General features: G+C 38.3%; 1 protein-coding gene across 3 annotated transcripts in view; it reads left to right on the top strand.

Moving 5' to 3' along the window:
- Positions 1–22,452, top strand: part of adamts6 (ADAM metallopeptidase with thrombospondin type 1 motif, 6) — a 75,053-nt gene that overhangs the window by 33,627 nt on the left and 18,974 nt on the right. For all 3 annotated transcript variants that reach the window (XM_082539452.1, XM_082539453.1, XM_082539454.1), the window contains 5 exons: positions 3,704–3,767; positions 6,488–6,590; positions 7,514–7,647; positions 16,491–16,614; positions 18,287–18,367. In XM_082539452.1, the coding sequence (XP_082395578.1) occupies positions 3,704–3,767; positions 6,488–6,590; positions 7,514–7,647; positions 16,491–16,614; positions 18,287–18,367 (506 nt within the window). The remainder of the gene's footprint in view (positions 1–3,703; positions 3,768–6,487; positions 6,591–7,513; positions 7,648–16,490; positions 16,615–18,286; positions 18,368–22,452) is intronic.

The raw sequence follows: 22,452 nt of genomic DNA on the forward strand, positions 1-22,452 counted from the left end.
GCTGAACACACACATCCAGGTCCTTGCCTACAAGTGTGTGTTTGTGTGTAGATGTGCATGTGTATGCGTGGCTGTGCGGATGTGTGTCGTAGTGCGAGTCAAGCTACAGTAATTATATAGCAGTCATGTCTGAAATATTCACAAGGCTAAATGCTTCTTTAGTGGAAAAAGTAAACTGTTAGACCTAAAGTAAAAATATGTTGACTGCTACAGGTAATGACGCTTTTAATTTATGACAAGTGTAAATATTCTGACATGTGGTACAGTGATTTTAATGTTCATTTTAAAATCCTCCACCTGCTTAGAACAAATAATGATTTAGCAGCTCGACAGCCAAATGTAAGGGGTGAATATCTGAGTCACATTTGTCATTATTAAACATATTTAAGAATATTGCTGCATATTTGCTGGACGTGTAAACATCTCTACTGCCCAGAAAACCATTAGTTGTTGTTTTTTTTCTTGCCGTCGAGTCGAGGCTCTAAAATGAAAGTTGAACCGATGTCTCGGGCATTACTGTGACATTGGTTCAAGTAATGTGTTCAACATTGCCTGGATGCCTGGTTAGAATTTCTAGTAAGATAAATTTTACAGTAGGTATGGATAAACAAAGCAACCTTCTGCTTTGAAGTCCCCCAATTACCCTACTGAGCTAAGCAGCTTCAAACCTAATGTGGTAATTGTAATTTTATAATACATTAAATTCACCATTCCTATAAACAATAGAATTTATATGTACAAAACCATAAATAACTTCAAAATATTGTTGACCGACACAGCCTTTGTTCTGTGTGGAAATAATATCCGTTCATCTATCCTACGTTATTTTCTTTATACATGCTGCCTTTGGGACTCATTTTCAAAAAGCATAATATCTCGTTTCACTACTATGCTGACGACATCCAAATCTACTTCCCCCTGAATCAGGATGTCCAGTCCTCATTAGTGCCTTTGTTCAATTGTCTGCGGGAAGTAAAAGATTGGCTATTACAAAACTCTCTAACTCTAAATGAAATTAAAACAGAAATTATTGTTTTTGACAGTCCCATTCCCCTGGACCAGCTAACTAATACACTGGGGTCCTATGCCAGCCATCTCTCTTATACCGTTAGAAATCTTGGAGTGGTCCTGGACAGCTCACTCAAGTTAGACCAACAAGTTGCCTCAGTTGTGAAAATGAGTTTTTACATCAAATCTCCAAGGCAAAGCCCTATATTCCACATAAAGACCTTGAAAAGCTTATCCATGCCTTCATTACTTCGAGACTAGACTATTGCAATTCTCTGTACATGGGCCTCCAATTCTCTCTCTCATTTTTAAAATCCTTTTGTGTACTTTTAAAATTTTAAATAACCTGGCGCCCAGTTTCCTAACAGACCTTCTCGACGCGTATAGCCCCAAGAGAGCGCTCAGATCCTCTAACCAACTGCTCTTAGTGCAACAAAGGCCGCGACGAAAGACCAGAGGGGACCGAGCTTTTGCAATGGCCGCACCCAAACTCTGGAATATCTTCCTATCGATGTCCGCATGTCAGATTCCATTCAATCGTTTAAATCCCGCTTAAAAACTCAGCTGTTCCATCTAGCGTTTGAAGCAAATTAGTTCGGTCTTCCACCTGGTCTGCAGTTGTGCTGTGTAACTGTAACTATTACTGGTTTTAATTGTTTTTAACTGTTTTTGTTGCTTTTGTTGTAATCTGCTTTGCTACCTTGTGTGAAGCACATTGATGGACACTGTCCTTTTCAAATGTGCTATATAAATAAAATATTGATTGATTGATCTATTGTTCCATTTTTGCTGTACTGTGATCAGTTTTGACCATGGAGATGACGTTGGGGTTTCAACCATGTTTTTGGCTTTGGAATTCCCATTTTTAGCCTCATTATGAATGTTTTTACTGTCACCATTTGGATGTGACCAATAACTTGTGTAACCCCACACCCATTTACTGGCAGTAAGTCGTTAGCTTGGATGATCTCGCTTTCTGATAACGACCAAAATTTTAAAAATGGTCTCAAACTCAGTAGGAGAGTTCTAGGTAGGTCAAGACTTCTATTGAATCAATGAATGAAGTACTTTTGAAGAAATAATTTTACTTAGTAAGGTATAAAAGGTAGGTATAAAAATACAGATTTGGCTTCTGGCTCTAAAAAGTGAAGCCATCACAAAAGTGCCATAAGCCTTCTTTTTTAAGGCCACCACAGGGCTCCCAAAAAAAAAGACTCCTGGGCCTGTGGAAGTTTATGGGAAAATGGCCCTCTGCCAGGACCTTTGTAAATATTTGGCTGCTGAGTTTATGAGTCTTAGTCACTTATTTCAGTTCATACTGTAAAAAACAAAACAAAAAAAACCCAGAGTCCTTTTGGCATACTGTCGATGACTAGCGTGGACACCATTGGTTGAAAATTGTTTGGTGGTCCTTCCATTCTGCTGCATACCGAAGATGATGATCGTTGATGGCATGACGTGAACATTGTTCCACACACGTCTTGTTTGTTATGAGTTCACCATCTGGGTACTCGTAGTGCACTGTGCATAAGTGTATTTCACTGTCACTGTGAAACACACTTATGCACTCAAAACAGCGAGTCTAAGTAGAGAAGTGTGCAATATGAGCCATAGTAACTGGCTTTCCAAGGCTCAGCTGAAAGTCTGGATTTCTTCTTTACCATTTTCTAAATTTGAACAACAGTGACAAATGTTATTTGAAATGGGGAAAGAAAGGAATACACCAACGCAACTGTCAGTAACCTGAAATTACCACAAAGACCAATATTAGCTGTTTCAGATAATACTTTGCAGCCATTACAACTGACTGTAAAGGTTCTTAGTCCTTGTTCTTGTGCAGTTTCACGCAGTCTCGGTTAATGTGACATGTGCGTTAAGTTAAGACATAGCTTACTCTTCTTCGAAGATTATGGTGATGCGTAGGTTTACTTTAAAACCTCCCATGTGTCCTCACTAGACAAATCATTGACCAGTGCATCTTTGGCGGGCAAGCAGACATCTGGGATCTTTATCCTTCTTCCATTGTCGCATTCCTTTGTTTTGGAAACTAGGTATTACGTCAAACATGTCATGGGAAGGCAAGAAAAAGAGCCAGGGTGAACCAGAGGGAAGGAAGAAAAAGGGGAGGAGGTGAAGGCACAGGCATAATGTGGAACACCTGTGTAAGGTGATCACTGCTGCTCAGCCATCAGTGCAAAGAGGAGGGAGGCAGAAAAAACACAGCCAGACACAGCCTCTAACACATTCATTACGTACATGGCCTGTCTCACAGGTTTTTTTTGCAATAAAGTGAAGGGAAGGGAGGCTTCTGAAGGTGAGAAAAAGCAGAGAGATGATAGGGAAAGGAAAAGAAAACCTTCAGAGATGTGGTAGATGTGTAGTGAAGAGTAGAAGAAGGAAAAGCGTGAGTTAAGAGTCATTAGACTTGAAATGTCATGTCACATTTAAGAGCTCTTAGAACAGGTTGGATTTCCTGAATGAATCCTTGGCACAGATGCTCAACAAAGCAGCAAATGCTGACACACAGAGACTTTTTTTGCGCCTGTTTCATCAGAAAAAAAAATCTCTTATGTACTGTTTGCCCTAAAGATAATCTCTGAGAGGAATTTGTGAATATAATTTACGGCGCTTTATGTGATTTGATGTAAAGAGTCTCTTTTCCCCATCCCTCATTCATTTCTGTTGTGTCTCTCAGCCCATCTGGAGGAGGCAAGTACTGTCTCGGAGAGAGGAAACGATACAGATCCTGTAACACTAACGTGAGTTTCTTCATTTCTTTGCCTCCCTCTTTCATTTTCTGCCAAGTAGCATGCGAGCAACTTAAAAAAAATGTTGGATCACCTCTTTGCTCTTCCACAGCTCTCCTCCAGAACATGTTATCTTAGAAAAGGGCTTTACAGGCTGCACACTAGCACACAGCATCACGTTGCCTTTAAGCTTTCTGACATATTTTCTCCTGGAACGTAGGACAGACAATGATAAAAATGAACAGACAGAGATTCAATATTCCCCTGGTGACTTTGGGTTTATTCGCGCCCTCTGTCATTTTATAGTTCATTTATTGTTTGTGACATTTCACTTGAGTCAAACGATGATGACAGTTCAGGGTGTATTTCATAAGAAGCAAGCTTTTTTTTTTTTTTTTTTGAGGTCTGGAGCAATATTTTATCCAAATATTTGACATGGCTGCAAGTTAAGATCTCTGTTCAACTATTTCTAGGTGGCCTTTTTCACTAGGTGAAAATTGAAATAGTTAGGGCCTTAGTAGACATTTAACCACAAGTCTTAAAAATAACAGTTCTGAGCAAGCACTGAGTGTTTTCTTTGGAAAACAAGCAATGTCCCTAACCACTATTTCATCACACTAACCACACCTTGTCCAAAGAAGCATGTGTGTGTGAGAGAGCATGCCAAATGTAGATACAATGACAAATACTCACAAATTATCCTCAAAAGTATATAAATGGGTGGGCCAAGTTTCATGGCAGACAGCCTATTTATTCAAAACAGTTAAACTGGTAGTAGCAGTCCTTGGAAAAAGGTCTGATGACTGCCAGAGTCATTAGGATCTTTTCTCTTTAGCATAGTTAAAAAACATATGTCTTAATCATAATCTGTGCTTATGCCATACATGTTGAGATATTTCATTACCTAAATTAAAACTGGTGGTGCTGGTGATATCAGATGGTCCCCCAAATCACTAGAATTCATCCTGTGATTACCATGCATACCTTCAGTATAAAGGTTTTATCACAGTAATTATTGCAATATTCCACCAAACTGGTGGACTACCAAGAGCATGCCAATCATAGAGCCATCCCACTAGCATCTAACTTAACGTGTTATCTCTAAGGACAGTTAAATTAGTATTTCCTTGACTGGTTGCGATAGCTGCTGGAGGCAGCTGCTGTAAAATAGATTGCTAATCCCAATCATCCACGCCTAAAGACTTGTCAGTGACCCCGATGATAACCAGAAGTTACCAATTTACCAGTTGGCAAGTGATTGTAGGAGGTTGCTTAGCACTTGGCAACAGTGGGAAGAAAAAAGACTCTTTTAACAGGAAGAAACCTCTGAGATTAATAATAATAACTTTGTTTTAACATTCTATAGGAATCCATTTATTTTGCATAATATTTCACAATTTTATTTTTGTGCTAATTCTGTTACCTTTTATTATTTATATTTTGTCTTCTTATCTGACTTCTTTTGTTGTCTTTTTCACTTTAAGTTTTAATGTGCATTAGCCTCTGAATTCAATCTTTATTTCTCATTTTTGGTCAAGCACTGGTAGAGCACTGACATTTAATTTGATTTGTTTATAAAGCCCACTACAAATACCACATTTTGTTTTATATTAAGCTCCTCAAGAGGCACAGACGATACCTTTTTAAGAACTTTAATTTTTAAAGTCAAGATAATGAAGGGAAAGTGTCAAGCATTTAAGCAACTGGACTCGAGTTGCTTAAATGATAGGACTTTTCTCCCTTTTTGTGCCTTCTGTTCTATTATTATTTTAATCAGTTGATAATCAACAAGTTAAACATTGATGAAAACCCAACATTATTAAAGTGAGCTTTTCTTTTGTTCCAACAGACGTTAGCACATGTAAATCTCATTTGGTACTGTGTTTTCATTTCAACACACACTTGCAATAATATTATTCTGTCTCCTCTGACTGGATCTGCATGTTTGATGTGCAAGTTTAAAGCGGCTAAATTGGCAAAACACTTGAATGGTAATGAAAGTGGCCTATCCTCCCTATGGCCCACTCCAGCATGGAACACTTTGAGCATGTGAAATACAGCTTTGACCCGAGAGCCTTTATTTGTACCGAGGGAGAGTGTTTTGCGGTTCCTAAGGACCTTTTCACACACAGAACACAATGTTCTCAGACAGAAATGCCAAGAAACACATCTTCTTTAGTCTGTAAAAAAATTAAATGTGACATTGTTAATAAAGTAGGGATTTTAGAAAATAAAATGAGCAGATAATTAATTTACTCAAAAGGCAGCAGCACTCAAACCTACATATAGACTCTGTAAAAGATGAATGTACCCCTCTTGATGTGATTGGTTTATCAAGTCCTGTTTTAAAGCTTGATTTTAGCAATTTGGCTTATCAGAAGTCAAAGGAGATTGGAGGGCTAAAGTGTTAGCTGTTATCAGAGGTTCGGTTTAGGAATTTGAATTTGTTGAGGTGGAGAGTACCAGACCTGTGGGCTTGTTGGTACTAACCTGTGTAGTCACTCCCCAGACGAATTTCAATGCAGTGCAGATGGTGCTGGTTAAATGATAAAATATTGACATGAACCGATTACGTGGCAGATCACACAGTTATTATATTGACAAACTGCTGGAGATCACTCTTACTGACCTTAATTCCAAAGGTCATTGGCACCAGTCTAATGTGAACTGGGATAAGACATTCGATAAGCTTGGTCCTTTGTATTCACATTCAGTTTCACTGTTGTTTGCAGGCCTGCCCTGCAGGATCTCGTGATTTCCGAGAGAAGCAGTGCGCTGATTTTGACAACTCCCCTTTCCGTGGGAAGTACTACAACTGGAAGCCTTACACTGGGGGTGAGTTCAGGACTAGTTGTGATCAGTTGTTTGTATAATACATCCATGGTTTCAAAGTATTACTGTATAACATGAACGATTAATTACTATATAGGCAATAGTGTCTGGATGAAGTTTGATCAGAGTTAAATTCACTCCCACTCAATTCTTATTAAATAATTAATAATTACTTACTCTCAGTTTGAACTTGCTAAGAGTTGAAGCTGTTGTTCTGTCAAAACTCTCTAAGAGCTGAGCTGTAAAGCCTCCCTATCATCCCTTTTGTGTCTCAAATGACAGTTTGCAGGCTAGTCTGTTTTCTGGACCTTTTTTCCCCTCTCTGGATCAACAGTTTTTTATTGAGCCAATACCAGTGGAAGGACTGTTGTATTGTCATAGGTACTGGCAGGAGTGTCTCTCCTTGAAGTCTGCAGATCAAGGAAAATATTCACTTAACTAAGACCACAAATATCTCAGAGAAAAGTGATAAAGTTTGAAGCATGTAAACACAGCTTTTGTTTTCTCTCAGAGATGTGAGAGCTTAAGTCTGTTTTGTCAAATCCATCACCTCCTCTCTTATAGCGCTCCGTGGGCTGAGGCGTCATGTAAAAACAGGAGATAACCTACACGTGGATGTCAGTGTAATTGTTTTTGGCAAGCAGCGCTGTCTCTGTTGTTGTCAATGTTACAGTGACGTCAAGTTTTGGGTTTTTTTAGATCTGAGCACCGCTGAATTTCCCCCCCTCATGATTATTACTGTCAACAAGTTAAGAGAAGATCCCAGAGCTGGCTGCAAGTCCTGGAATAGCATCGGTATTTGCTGGTCTCTGTGTTGTTAGGGTTCTGTCAGGGGCCATGTCACGCTGTCTGTTCCCTGTGTGAAACTGAACTTTAGGTAATGATGTAATGACCTGCTCGGTTTTCGTACATGCTGTGTAACCCAGGTGGTGTGAAGCCCTGTGCGCTGAACTGCTTGGCAGAAGGCTATAACTTCTACACTGAACGGTCTCCTGCTGTCATAGATGGCACCCAATGTCAGGCTGACTCGCTGGACATTTGCATCAATGGAGAGTGTAAGGTAAGGGAGCCAAAACCACATCTTCAAACACTTCTTGTGTTTTACAAATGTATTTTTGATTCTCATTATTGAAGGATATGCAGTTGTTACAACAAACTGTTGTTGCTCCTGGCACTGGATGTATTAAATATTAAATATCTTTATATTTACCTAACCGCATCAGTGAGGGTCATGCATGAAAAATCAACCAGTGCCTCCAACTTGACTGCCTTACAATCAGCTGTTTGTTTGTTTGTTTTTTTCTTTGCACATGACAAAAACTAAGATTGTGGCTTTGGCTTATGAGTTTATTTAAACATAAAAAATAGAGCTTAAAAGTTGTTTTCAGTCCAGGAAATTTCATGTGGCTAGTTTGAGGAAATATTGATGTAACTATGAGGAAGCTATGAGGAATCAACAATGCAGGGTAAAAAAGCCTTCTTGCTGTGAGGTGACAGCTCTAACCACCGCTCCAGCATGCCTTGTAATTATTGGACTTATTGTGTCTATTGTGTTTTTCAGTTAACTACATAATCAAACAACTGTTCTCTTAATAGTTTTTTGAGTAAGTAATTTTTGAGGAAAAACGTTAAGCACTAGGTTTATTATCTAGTTAATTAGAAGTTATTACTTTTTTGTCTTATGTGATTATGAAAATAGTTGTTTTTTTTTTATTTGTTGATATTCTGTAGACCACTGACTTAAAGATTAATTAGCAAAACCAAGTTGTTAGCCGCAAGCATGCTGTAGTTGCACACCGTTTTGTAATTCAGTGACATTCTGAAGCCTCTGTTTTTTTAAAGTAGGAATTTTCTCGTAACAAATGGTTAACAGGTTTGCATTTACATGCAGTAAAGCCTTAGGCTAATCAGTTTCCCAGCTTGGTAGAATTGATCAGCCTTACAGCATTCACTTTACTATTTCTTCTGTAATTAGCTAGCTTGTCAGCATGCAGTTACTGTAGAAGTCCGTGTCTGTTTAGTTTTGCATTTACTCAGAATGCATGTTTCTGTGCAGACCACAGTACAACTGGGCGGGCTGAAATTTATTGAGAACGTAAAGTGATACACAAGCCTGATTAAAATATGCAAAAGCCCATATTTGGCCGGCATTAAATTTCAAATATGTGCCTTAAAGGGAGGGGAATAAAAAAAAGAATTATTTAGCCCTCTACTGCATGACTTTTTAATTTTTGGGGAAAAAAATATTTCTCCCTATTTTGGGGGAGCTTTGTCTGTGAAGGTTCTCAGTCATCCAGGTCATCGTAGTCAAAGGAGCTTGCAAAGAAAAGCGTCTGGACTTCTTTAAGTTACTTGAAGACGTTTCACCTCTCATCCGAGAAGCTTCTTCAGTTCTAAGGTCAAATGGTGGAGAGTCCCAGATATAAACCTAGTGGGAGTATCCCCCCACAGAGGGACAAAAGGACCCACACCCAGTTTCACACCTTGGCTCAGACGATTAGAGGATCATCAGGGGGTCCTTTTGTCCCTCTGTGGGGGGTTACTCCCACTGAAGAAGCTTCTCGGATGAGAGATGAAACGTCTTCAAGTAACTTAAAGAAGTCCAGACGCTTTTCTTTGCAAGCTCCTTTGACTTTGGGGTCCCTAATAATATATCAATCATAAAATTTGAAACCCTGCCCCCCCCAAACAGATATTGGTTTGTTGCTTCAAGGCAACACTGTGCGACAAGGGTAGTCAAACACAAAGTTATTCTATAATAAGTTTTATTAGTACAACAAGGATGAAAAAATAAATAAACAACAAATAAACAATATAAACATTTCACAGAACAATAAAACACCAAAATACATCCAACAGTTGACCCTAACCCCGTACACACACACACGCGCGCGTTGTGTTTCCATCACTTTTGGGGACATTACATTAACTAACATTCATTTCCTGGAGACTTATCCTGACCCTACCCATCACAAGTCCCTGCCTGAACCTAACCGTAACCCTGACCTTATCCTAAACCTAACCTTACCCTAACCCTGACTCAAGCCTTCACCCTAAAATTTAATGATTTGCCTTGCAATTTGTCCCCATAAAGTTGGCGAGACCTCTCAATGTGAGTGTGTAAACAAATTTGTGTCCCCACACAATAAGTAATACACACACACACACACACACACACACACACACACACACACACACACACACACACACACACACACACACACACACACAATTACTTTACCAACTGACCCCTGAGCTCCTAAGTGTCCCTCAAACCTTATTCAGCGATCCACTCCTCTACTTCACAGTCGCTCCATATTAGCTCACTGTCCTCACTTTCTGATTATTAACTCGAAATTTGGAGAAACATAACTTGAAATTTTGAGTTACTTGAAATTTCGAGTTAGCTCTGCCATAGGGCTGTGCGATATGACCAAAATCTCATATCCCGATATGAGATATCTATCGTCCGATAACGATATAAATCACAAAATTTTTGCATTTTCTGTAAATTCTGTGAATCTCTGGCAGCTCGACTTGCGTGAAGTGTTTCCAGCTGAGCGTCGTGTACCTGGAGTCGAGTGTTTTAACCGATGCATGAAACTATACATTTTTAGACATGAGTTGTGAGTATTTATTACACGGCGTGCTGCGGGGAAAAGCCTGTTCTAACGTTTGAGTCTAAGGTTTATTTTTTAGCACTTGACGGCTCTTTTTTGCTTCTCATCTGTAAATACTCTGAATCATGTGAAAGAGTATGCAGAGTATTCTGTAAAGTCTCAACAGGATCTTGAGCTTTATTGTGAAAGGTTTATGTAGAAAATAAACAAGCGGACACACGATGGTTTTACTGTCATTGTTGCTAATGACAACGCATAAAAACAGGCGCTTGTCCGTCTGTAGTGTGGTTATATTAAATGTAAGACAAAGAGAGAACTTAGAAATGAATATAGCCACTACAGTGACCATCAAAACGATGAAAAAATGTTGCAGTAAACAGTTTATTTTGCGTCACCACGAAACAAACGATTGCGTAAAATGAAACGATAGACGTTTTTATATCGTCATCCGATATATATCGTTATATCGAACAGCCCTACTCTGCCAATCAGTAATCTACGTGAATGAGGTCACTTTCTTGTTACCCGGAAGCATATGGCGCAGAATAGTGCGCACTCAAAACCGGATCGCATCAAATGGGCGCTTTTGCTAGTATGTTTGCTGATAGTAACGCCATGTGATTCGGCTAATAACACAAGGATTTCATCATTTTTGAAGCCACGCTGAAAATACTCAGCAATCTGTGCATTCATGACTGGATGTAATACCGGTAGCTTAGCTGTAGCATTTGCACCTGAGGGTACAACTCTGAGTAGCTCCTGATGCATTCATGTTAATGAGACATGTTATGTAAAGTGTGTGTTATGTAAAGTGAGTGCTCAAGTAGAGTAGAAAAGTGCTATAGAAAACCAGTCCATTTGCCATTAAGGATGAAATGATGAGACTGCGCCTACGCCTATTAGATAAATAAGGATTATGTACTGTGAATCATGAGGAGTTACTCTAGTAGCATCAAAGAATCAAAACAAGGAGATAGAAATGTTTTTAATATGTCCCCTTTAAAGGTTGCAGTTTGGCAAGCTTTGAGGTCCATGGTAAAGCAGCAGATATGAACTAATAAGTTGTCAGGGAGGATTTCAAGTGAGTGTAAATGTAGAAGGAGGACTTGAGGGTTTTTTTTGGCTGCACAAGTAGTTGACCTCGAAGGGGGCACAAACTCAGAATGTTTTCACTGTGCCTCATAGCTAATCTGGCTAAACTGTACATTTCTTTAATTGTTGCGGAAAGCTTCTGGCTTGTGTTTCAAGACTTTTTGGATGTACGTTTAATGGAATTATGGCAAGAGCTATAAAAATAAAACTCAAGTTTTATTGAACTGTAGAAAGAGTTTGAGACCCAGTGATGTTTAAATCTAGAAAGACTGACTCTAAACATTACCATTACTTCATGTTGTAGTCAAGAATGAGCTTTTACCTTTCAATTTGATTTTACATTCAGAGCTTTTCATTGCAATTCTAATATTTGTAGTCATACATAAATATGAGACGACTTCTGCTCGATGAAGGCAAATCAGGTAAATTACCAGAAAAAGAAATGTTTGTTTCACGCTAATGCTGATGCTGATTTGCAATAATAACATAAAATAAAACACTGTGCTATAGCACCGTCCTTTGTGGGTGTTTAACCCTGACATTTTATCAAGTTCCTGTTAAAATGACATTTTATCTCTTAGCTTAGTAAGAGTTTGCTCAGCATGTGAGCCAGTTTTTATCTATAACAACTCTGCTAGTGAGATACTGACTGCGTAAACAAAAGAGCCTAAACCGCACCATTCTCCAGTGAAGAACAATCCGGTCTTTGACTGTGGCTGATTGTGATCGAATGACTGCTGAATAGCTCTTTTTGCTTCTTATCAGTACTCTGCAGCCTCCACCAGAATTGTTTTGTGGTAAATAAAACACAAAAATCATTGTTTTGTTTTTTTATTGAATAATGATTATATATATATATATTTGAAAAGGCTGATTTAATAACAAGGAAAATAACATTTTATCTTTCAATAAAATGTTATTTGGGTTGGCAGTTGATGCTGTCTTTGTTTTCCTGACTGTAAATCATTTTGTGTAGTGAGTGTGTATTTTCTGAGATGCAGCTGAAATAACTTTTTGGTTGCTCACTTTAAAGTATTTGCTTTGATTTCCACCTGACCGATACAACTGGATCCCTGTTTGGCATAAAAGCACAGCGTCTTTGCCCACAACCTTACTGCGAGTCTAATATTAAAAACACAACATGATGTGTGCTTTAATAGCAAGAAAACTCAGAAGAGGTGGAATATTCCTCACTGAAGGAGTATTGTGGGTTTTCTGAATCCGGCTTGTCGTTTTATTTCAGGGGCTGGCTCTCTGTGGGTTTACTGTCACACTGTGATAAATCTCTGGAACACTGTCTGCCTGGAAAGATCTCAGAAACACTCAAAACTGCTATGCTGTGCACATGTGGTGGGAGAGAGAGAGAAAGGGAGGAGGAACGATTACGAATAACATTGGAGATTGTGACAGAGTAAAAAAAGAACCTAGGAAACCCACAGGACAACTGTAAGGATCAATGACAACGAAATCCGTCTGTAGTCATCAGGTTTTGTGTCACTGCTGCTCTCAAACCCTGGTCAGCTGATATTTTACCCTCTTTTTAATCAACATAAATGTCCAATAACTCATCTGTGGATGTTATTTCAATAATTGCAGTGGGTTTCTCATCTCAAGCTGGCAGATCAGGTGTTCCTCCACCCACTTTCCTCTTTTCCTCCTTCCTTTTTTCCAAATCAACTTGAATGTCAAAATTTTTCCCTCTTTAGTTGTCTGTGTCTCATGGGACACAACATTGACTGTCTTAGTTATTGTAGCCTGAGCTCCTTTTTTTTTTTTTTTTGTAACTGTCGACTCTCCTGAGGAAACACTTTGGAAAGCTACGCCTTCTCTGGCTTCCTACTCGGAAGCTTAATTATTTTAGTTTCTTTAGTTTCAGTCATAAACTCTCCTCCCTTTTTTTTTTTTTTTTTTTTTTTGGAGTAGGCTTCGCTCTTAGAACAGCTTATCTCAAGATCAATGTATTTTCTTATATAGAGTAATCAAGGCGTGACATACTATAGATGGCAGATGATGGGCAGCTCTGCCTCAGGCATTGATAGGCATTGATTAAAGCTGTGTGTGAATAGATGAATGACACGTGTTAGTAAAAGGTGCTTTGAGGGAAAAAAAAAAGGGCTTTGAGTGCTCGGAAAGTGCTATGTCTGCAAGCCTGCCGAATTTAGAGTGATTCTAATTCCCTAACATCACACAAACAAGTAGTAATCTTGCTTGTGCATGTGTGCAAGTTAAGAGCATTTCTACACATATACAATATTCACCACTGCATGATAGTTGCAGCGATTTACTGAAATGTGCAAATAAATGGAAATACAGTATGTAAGGCACAAACAGAGTTTGTACAGTTCAAGGAGTATTTGGGGAATACCACCTTTATTCTTCAACACAGCCTGAACCTTGCTGTAGACATTTGTACGTCTCTCCTGGCTTCCTCTGTAAATATCGATTTGAACCGAAGAAATGTAAATTTGGATTCAATACTCCATAGGGCCCACTTTCACAGATTTTCAGACCAGTTCTTGTGTAATTTAGCATACCTTAGCATTTTCACAATGTTTCACTTCCTCAACAATAGCTTATTGAGAGCCACTATTTCCAGTGACGCTTTGGCAAACAGTAGATGGGTCAGCTGAACGGCCAGATGTATCTCTCAGGTGCTGTTAGAAATAAATCAACAAAGATGTGATGTCTTTGTTAGATTTTTTTTTTCCTGTTTCTTAAGGGCATGACTTTCAGATAATGCTCATCTACTGTAGACATTCTTTTATTAATCCGCAATATGAGTGAACTGATGCACTGACACATAATTACAGTTACTAATGTAAACTTTAGGCTACCACACTAACACAAAATCACTAAGCTAACACCCTTCAGAGTTCTTCGCTAATAGCTTTGTCTTTTTGTCTTTGCAAATGTTCTGCCAGCACGAGTGGATTCTTTCTGATGTGGACAGTTTGCACTTTATGGCTTTATCCTTGTGTGTAACAAAAATGAAAGTAATTTTCATAAAGCTGTCAGTGCTCTCAGTTCTCTAAGTTTAAGTGCTGCATTCACATTTTTATGGAAGTAAATGTACGTGTAAAATGTAAAATTGATGTTCTCATGTAAAGTATTAGCAGTAAGCCTGCAGTTCTTTGCATAATACTGAAATGCTTTAGAACTAACCATCAACAGACAGTACTACTGGCACTGTAGCCCTTAAAGGCCTTTAAATAATAGTAAAAAAAAAATGACATAATGAAAACCTTAAGTCAAAACCTACTGAACACCAGCAGTCCTTCTGTGAAGCTCCAAGGCATTTCCAATCAAGCAATGAAGCAATCACTGCAAATTGAGCACAGATAAAAAAAAATTAATGGGGTCCATAAGGACTCCATATAAAAAGTTATTTGGAGCCAACACATTTTATATCTGTTAGACTGGCTAGTTTCAGACTCTGAATCTGGTAGCTTAATAAGCTTCTCTCTGATAGAAAAAAAGTTACAGCTATTAATGCTAACTTGACTAGGATTGGGACACTGAGTAAAATGAATATAAACAGTCCATTTTAAATTATCTTTGGCCCAGAGAAGACAATAGCCCTTCTAGCTCATGTTCACATATGGATGATAGAGCTTTAACCTGCGTTTGTAGACGGCACTGCAAATTATGTTAACAGACAATGATTTCTGGATTTAATTTCTATATCAGAATCAGGTTTTTAATGTAGTGCTGCCTGAAGGCCAAAGATCGCAGCAGTCCAGTACTGACTTGTCCCTTGCACACAGAGATTTCTGCAGATTCTCTGCGACTTTTGATGATTTAGCTAGTCTTAGCAATTTTATGTTGAAGAGCATTATTCTTAAATTGTTCCACAATTTGTCAACATAACTTTTTGTAGATTGGGGAATCTCTGCCTATCTTTACTTTTGAGTAAGACTAAGATGCTCTTTTTATAAGTATTCATGTTACTGACCAGTTACCAATTAACCTCATTAGTCACGAAGTGCTTCTCCAGCTGTTTCCTTTTAGTTCCACTTTTTTTCCTTCCCTTCATTGCTCCCTTCCCAACTTTGAGATGTATTATTGCCATCAAATTTAAAATGAACTAATATTTTTCATGAACTAGTAGAATGTCTCAGTTTAAATATTTGATGAGTTGTTTTTTTTTATGTTCTACTGTGAAAAAAAAAATATAGGTTTATAAGATTTGTAAGTCATTGCATTAAATATCTATTTACATTTTTTAGAATTGGATTTGTCAAAAGTATTTTGACGGATTTTGGCAGATTTTCAATGTAAAGAATGAAGATTTATACTCAGTATACAGGCACTGTGTGTCCACTGAAGCTCCCTAAAAATAAGGACTACTCTTTGCATGGGCCTATGTGAATACTGTATAAATAAAGTACGGCATTGTATTCTGAGGACTTCCTTCAGGAACAAACAAATTCTTTCCAAAAAACTCCCCCACAGTGAACATGTCAGTCATGTCTTACTATTTCTTTTAAAGGGAAGGTTTTATTGGCTTTTAAGCAATCGTTTGACATTTGGGGACATTTCTTTGTTTGCCTTTTTCTTAAGTGTTAAATGCTGACGTTTGATGCTACCCTTATGATGTTACTGTACAATGATACTGTACAGCTGGTGGCTAATTAGCTGAGCCAAGCATGAAGCCTGGAAACAAAAAGAAACAACGCTGGATGTGTAATAACTAATGAAAATATTCCTACTACAGTCACACAGTAGTGCTTTGTAGTTTGGTAAATAACACATTAAATCTGGTTGGTTTAACCTTTACATAATGCTTGCAAAACAATATTTTTACACCACTTTTTGGAGCTTAAATAAACAGTATAGCTTTATCAAATTAACTTTAAGGACAGTGTTTAGTGTATTTTGTTACCTTTGAACAGAGCTGGATAAACAGACTCCGGACTAGTGTAGTGCACCTAACTATGATTTAATTATTACCTGACACAATAAACTATTATTTCCCTTCATGATATAGTTTAGCACATAGCTATATTTCACAAAAGGTTTAACTATTTTTTTAAGACATAAAGCCTGTTTTCTGGAATGTAACCAGTTGATCTTTGAAAAAACTTTTTTAAATGTAAAATAGTACAAAATAAAGCAAACATTTAACCATTTTTCTAGTTTTCATTTAAAACGATGCTGATTCTCAATCTCTAACTTTGTTCAACTTCAAAAGCATGTTGGCTGTGACAACATACTGGGCTCAGATGCCAAAGAAGACCGATGCCGTGTGTGTGGAGGGGATGGCAGCACCTGCGAGGCCACAGAAGGACTCTTTAACAAGTCTCTACCCAGAGGAGGTAAAACATATCTGATTCCAGAAAGTGTTCTTTAGTCTGTTTAAGCTGTTAAAATTAATCACACTGAGAAAAGTAAAAAAAAAATAAATAAATTTTAAAAAAATTGGTGATTGATGTGACTGTTACTGCATGCAAACACACAATATGGGAGTCACTGTATGTTTCTATACAGCAAAATGCAGTCGTATCTTGGTACGATTAAAGGACCATGCCAACTGTGCATTGTCTGCTAGACTCATTACCCAGATGTTATCAACCCCCATTAAGTGTAATAGGTGTGATGAAAAAGTGGTATGCAAGATTAAGTTCAATCGAATATACACCCATAAAGTAAATGATTAATTTATAATTTAACTTTCATTATGGTTGCATATTTATATGCATTAATTATTTCAATAACATGTTCTTGACAAAAATGCATGCAATGACTGAAAAGATGCGTTTTTAGGCTGGACTAAGTCACATGGCTTAAAATTAATTAGCCTCAGATACATTTACACAGTTATTTTTGTTGAACCTCTAGGTCTCTAAGAGCAATAAACTTCAAACCTTAATGAGTCAAATGGTGTGTTATAATATCGATACTGTAAACATCACAATTTGTTGATATCAAAAATGGGTAAGTGGTATTTTAGATGTTGTGAAATTAAAATGATAGCATTCTTTTACAAGGTGTTATACACAAGAAAAAACTGGGATCATTATGTCATCATAAATGTACGTGTGTGCCAGTTTTGGTGGCTCAATTACTATTTGTCAAGGAGCAATTTTGGACAAACAGCGAAGTTCCACAAAACTAAGTTCCACAGAATTCAGCTTTTACTCTTAAAGTTGTTTAATTTTCATTTATTTAATTAAATCTGGTCATATTTAATCAAAATTAGCTATTGTTAGCTATTGCTTCAACATATCAGCCAACAAAACAAGAATATGGAATATTCATTGGATGATTGTGTAGCTACAAACTTTTACCTTAACCAGCAGATCACTTCTGTCTCTATTGATTTTACAGTAAGTTACTGAAAGGGGGCAAAATGCAGTTTATACATGTAGAATATGCAGAAATGTCTAACCACCTGTGACAAATTTAAAGTCAGTGGAGATTGTCCAAATGCCAAAACATCCTTCACGTAACAAAAATAATCTTTCATCACCATGTGATTCTTTTTTTTAAATTGTTTTTTAACATGGCAAATGTTTTGAGCCACCTAAAATTATGATGACACATCTAAATGCAATACTTTTCTCATTAATCAGTGAAGGAATGGAGTGAAGGAGTCACTAGCAGAGAAAGGGACTTGGTGCTGGTTGTGGTCTGAGGTAGACTATAGTGAGCAAAAGAGAAAACATATTTCTCCTTCTATGGTATGGCTAGTAAACCATCTAAAAATACTGTGTGTGTGTGTGTGTGTGTGTGTGTGTGTGTGTGTGTGTGTGTGTGTGTGTGTGTGTGTGCATAAGTGTTAAAAAAAGGAGAGTGTTTCATACTACTGGAAGATTGCTTTGTCCATTTTGGATGATTTGGAATTTATTCTATAGATGTACTCCTACGTTGTATGATATGTAACTCTGTGTGTTCTCTGTGTTGTAAAACATGTCAGATAGGAATGAGAACTTCGGTTGTTTCAGTGGGAGGAACACTATCTTAACGATATTAGTTCTTGTCTTCCAGGCTACATGGAGGTGGTTCAAATCCCAAAAGGTTCTGTTCACATAGAAATCAAAGAAGTGACTATGTCAAAGAACTACATCGGTAAGTAACACCCTTGAAATGATAAAGACACATGTATAGAATTATTTTATTAGATTTTTATTACCTGCAGTGATAGAAGTGTAAGGTGTTGAGACTTTGGTCCTAATAAATGCTGGATAGCCCACTGATTTCATGACCAATTGGCTTCTCTTGCAGGCACCATAAGCCTGACATTTCTGATTCTAAGTTAAGTATATTTAACTGAAACTATATTTTTAAATATATTTAAAAATCCTCATGCCTTCAAAAGATTGGCATTTGAGGAAAATGCATATAGAGTGATTAAATTGACTGCTGTGAAATTTCTTAAAATTGCCCATGCTGTCCACTTTAGTTTGTCCTTGTATCTGCAATGACAAGCAGCTGTATTTTGCCTTATGTACTAATTTCTCCATGTTAGCTAGAACTGTGACTGTTCATCTGTTTTATCAACGAGATAAAAGGAAACACTATTACCTACATTTGCAAAGGTATAATTTACATGTGGATCTGGATTGCTTTTGTTGAAATTAAGAGAAAGGTGGTTTACGGGATGTAGATTCCAACAATCTTCTGAAATAGTCTAGCTAATGATCATAAGTAGACTGGTAACCAGGGCTGGACTGGGACAAAAAAATCAGCCCGGGCATTTTGACTAGAGACTGGCCCACCAGGTATTATAGGAAAAACCATAAAGCCTTTCAATGAAAACAAACGCTGTTGTGACAGTGATGTACACTGTCTTGTTGGTATACAGTGGCTTGCAAAAGTATTCGGCCCCCTTGAACTTTCCCACATTTTGTCACATTACAGCCACAAACATGAATCAATTTTATTGGAATTCCACGTGAAAGACCAATACGAAGCGGTGTACACGTGAGAAGTGGAATGAAAATCATACATGATTCCAAACATTTTTTACAAATAAATAACTGAAAAGTGGGGTGTGCATAATTATTCAGCCCCCTGAGTCAATACTTTGTAGAACCACCTTTTGCTGCAATTACAGCTGCCAGTCTTTTAGGGTATGTCTCTACCAGCTTTGCACATCTAGAGACTGAAATCTTTGCCCATTCTTCTTTGCAAAACAGCTCCAGCTCAGCCAGATTAGATGGACAGCGTTTGTGAACAGCAGTTTTCAGATCTTGCCACAGATTCTCGATTGGATTTAGATCTGGACTTTGACTAACACATGGATATGTTTTGTTTTAAATCATTCCATTGTTGCCCTGGATTTATGTTTAGGGTCGTTGTCCTGCTGGAAGGTGAACCTCCGCCCCAGTCTCAAGTCTTTTGCACTCCAAGAGGTTTTCTTCCAAGATTGCTCTGTATTTGGCTCCATCTATTTTCCCATCAACTCTGACCAGCTTCCCTGTCCCTGCTGAAGAGAAGCACCCCCAGAGCACGATGCTGCCACCACCATATTTGACAGTGGGGATGGTGTGTTCAGAGTGATGTGCAGTGTTAGTTTTCCGCCACACATAGCGTTTTGCATTTTGGACAAAAAGTTCCATTTTGGTCTCATCTGACCAGAGCACCTTCTTCCACATGTTTGCTGTGTCCCCCACATGGCTTGTGGCAAACTGCAAATGGAACTTCTTGTGGTTTTCTGTTAACAATGGCTTTCTTCTTGCCACTCTTCCATAAAGGCCAACTTTGTGCAGTGCATGACTAATAGTTGTCCTATGGACAGATTCCCCCACCTGAGCTGTAGATCTCTGCAGCTCGTCCAGAGTCACCATGGGCCTCTTGGCTGCATTTCTGATCAGCGCTCTCCTTGTTCGGCCTGTGAGTTTAGGTGGACGGCCTTGTCTTGGTTGGTTTACAGTTGTGCCATACTCCTTCCATTTCTGAATGATCGCTTGAACAGTGCTCTGTGGGATGTTCAAAGCTTGGGAAATCTTTTTGTAGCCTAAGCCTGCTTTAAATTTCTCAATAACTTTATCCCTGACCTGTCTGGTGTGTTCTTTGGACTTCATGGTGTTGTTGCTCCCAATATTCTCTTAGACAACCTCTGAGGCCGTCACAGAGCAGCTGTATTTGTACTGACATTAGATTACACACAGGTGCACTCTATTTAGTCATTAGCACTCATCAGGCAATGTCTATGGGCAACTGACTGCACTCAGACCAAAGGGGGCCGAATAATTACGCACACCCCACTTTGCAGTTATTTATTTGTAAAAAATGTTTGGAATCATGTCTGATTTTCGTTCCACTTCTCACGTGTACACCACTTTGTGTTGGTCTTTCACGTGGAATTCTAATAAAACTGATTCATGTTTGTGGCTGTAATGTGAGAAAATGTGGGAAAGTTCAAGGGGGCCGAATACTTTTGCAAGCCACTGTATATGTATTAATCTAATAAACTTAAACCTACACCATCCTCCCTATTCTGGTATTCTAATCAGTACTTAGCCGAAACCCAAAGACTGCTTTGTCGAGTTAACCTCCTAAACTATCTACAACGCATGGTGGAAACCTGAAATTAAGACAGAGAAGACTAGAGGTGAGACATGATCATTACTGAATATTAAAAAATAATAAATGACAGATTTAGTGATATTTTCATAAACTATTTATTTACCACATCAATGGCAGGGCAAATATTTTTTCTAACATGGCAAATATTTTTTCTAACATGGCAACCTTTAAAAAGTGAAAGGAGACAGAAAGACAGGTGAGAAAGAATAAAACTTAATTGACTTTTTGATGTCATTTTACACACAGTACTGGTAAAGTATCTAGAAAATGTGGGAAAATACTGGCATCATATACAGTACTTAGCTACTTCTGAAGAAATTATGATGGGACCCTGAAAAAAAATTACTATGTACAATAATGGATTTCTATACAGTTTACATCAAATGAAAACTTTGGTTGTAAGATTCAGATAATTATTTATTAAAAGCGAGACATTTTAAATGAGAATAAGAAAGAAAAGTATTTTTTGTGCCCCCCTTTCCCTGTTAATGCCCTACCTGCCCCCCCTGGCAAGACTTTACTAGACCCGCCCCTGCACAGTTACCAGCTGTCAGCTACTTAGAAAAGGATCCTGGTGTCATTTGTCTCTCAGAAACAGTTCATAACTTCCCTTCAACTCATTCATGTCACCTAAAGATAAAGCTGTTTCTCCATCACCTGTTCAGCTCTGATGATTCAGTAAGGACATCTCCTGGTTTCATCTTCATGTTTCCCTCTCACCACATATCCAAACCGATATCATGACCAGCAGGTTTACAGCTGTGGCTCCAGCAAACATCAGCTGATACTAGAAAGTAATATTAAATAAATTCTAACAACAGCTTATCAAGCTTAAGTGCTGCTGTTGTTTAGCGCGACCTCCGCTAGTTTCCTCTTTCTGGCACAAAGTGGGCGACAAAAAAGCAAGAGAAAAGCCGATCAGCTGATCACTGATCAGTTTCATGATTGAAGAAGCAACAGGAGAGGGAGGTGGAGAGAATGAGAGAAGAAGAGGCAGCTGTGTAGCGTAAAGACCCAGAATAGCTCCAGCATTGTCTTTTTTTTTTTATTCTAGCTGAAGTATCGGACAAATCGCGTTCCTTTTCACCTCAATACGAAACGCGTAATATTTTCTCTGAATACGAGACGATTCCGTTCTCTAATAACTAACTTTATGAATAAAATAAAACACCCGCCCAGAAACTCCGTCATTCTAGCTAGTACGCAGTGCGAGTTATTGTAACTGACTGTAAAAAGTCAGCACAACAAAAATAAACTATATCTAAACTTGGTTTATATCTGATCCAGATAGACTGCAATTCATAACTTCTCACCTGGAGTTCAGTCCCTCTTATACTCGGCCGGTGGCCGCCTCGGGACTCTCCTCCTCCTGCCTCCCTTTCCCTCATCCACCTGCTGGCCTCCACCACTTGCTCATGTTACTGAATCTGTGGAAGCTCTGCCATAGCCACCACCAAGCAATTGAGTTATTTTTACACATCTGCCAGCATCTGGCCAATTCACCACCTTTCATTGTTTATACCGTTATGTAAACAAACCCAAAAAACCCATCGGCCCATAAAAACAAAAAATCACCATTGGCCCGGGCAAATGCCCAGTATGCACGATGGCCAGTCCAGCTA

The sequence above is a fragment of the Aulonocara stuartgranti genome (genome assembly GCF_965226115.1).
Source record: "Aulonocara stuartgranti genome assembly, chromosome: 7".
Taxonomy (NCBI): Eukaryota; Metazoa; Chordata; class Actinopteri; order Cichliformes; family Cichlidae; genus Aulonocara; species Aulonocara stuartgranti.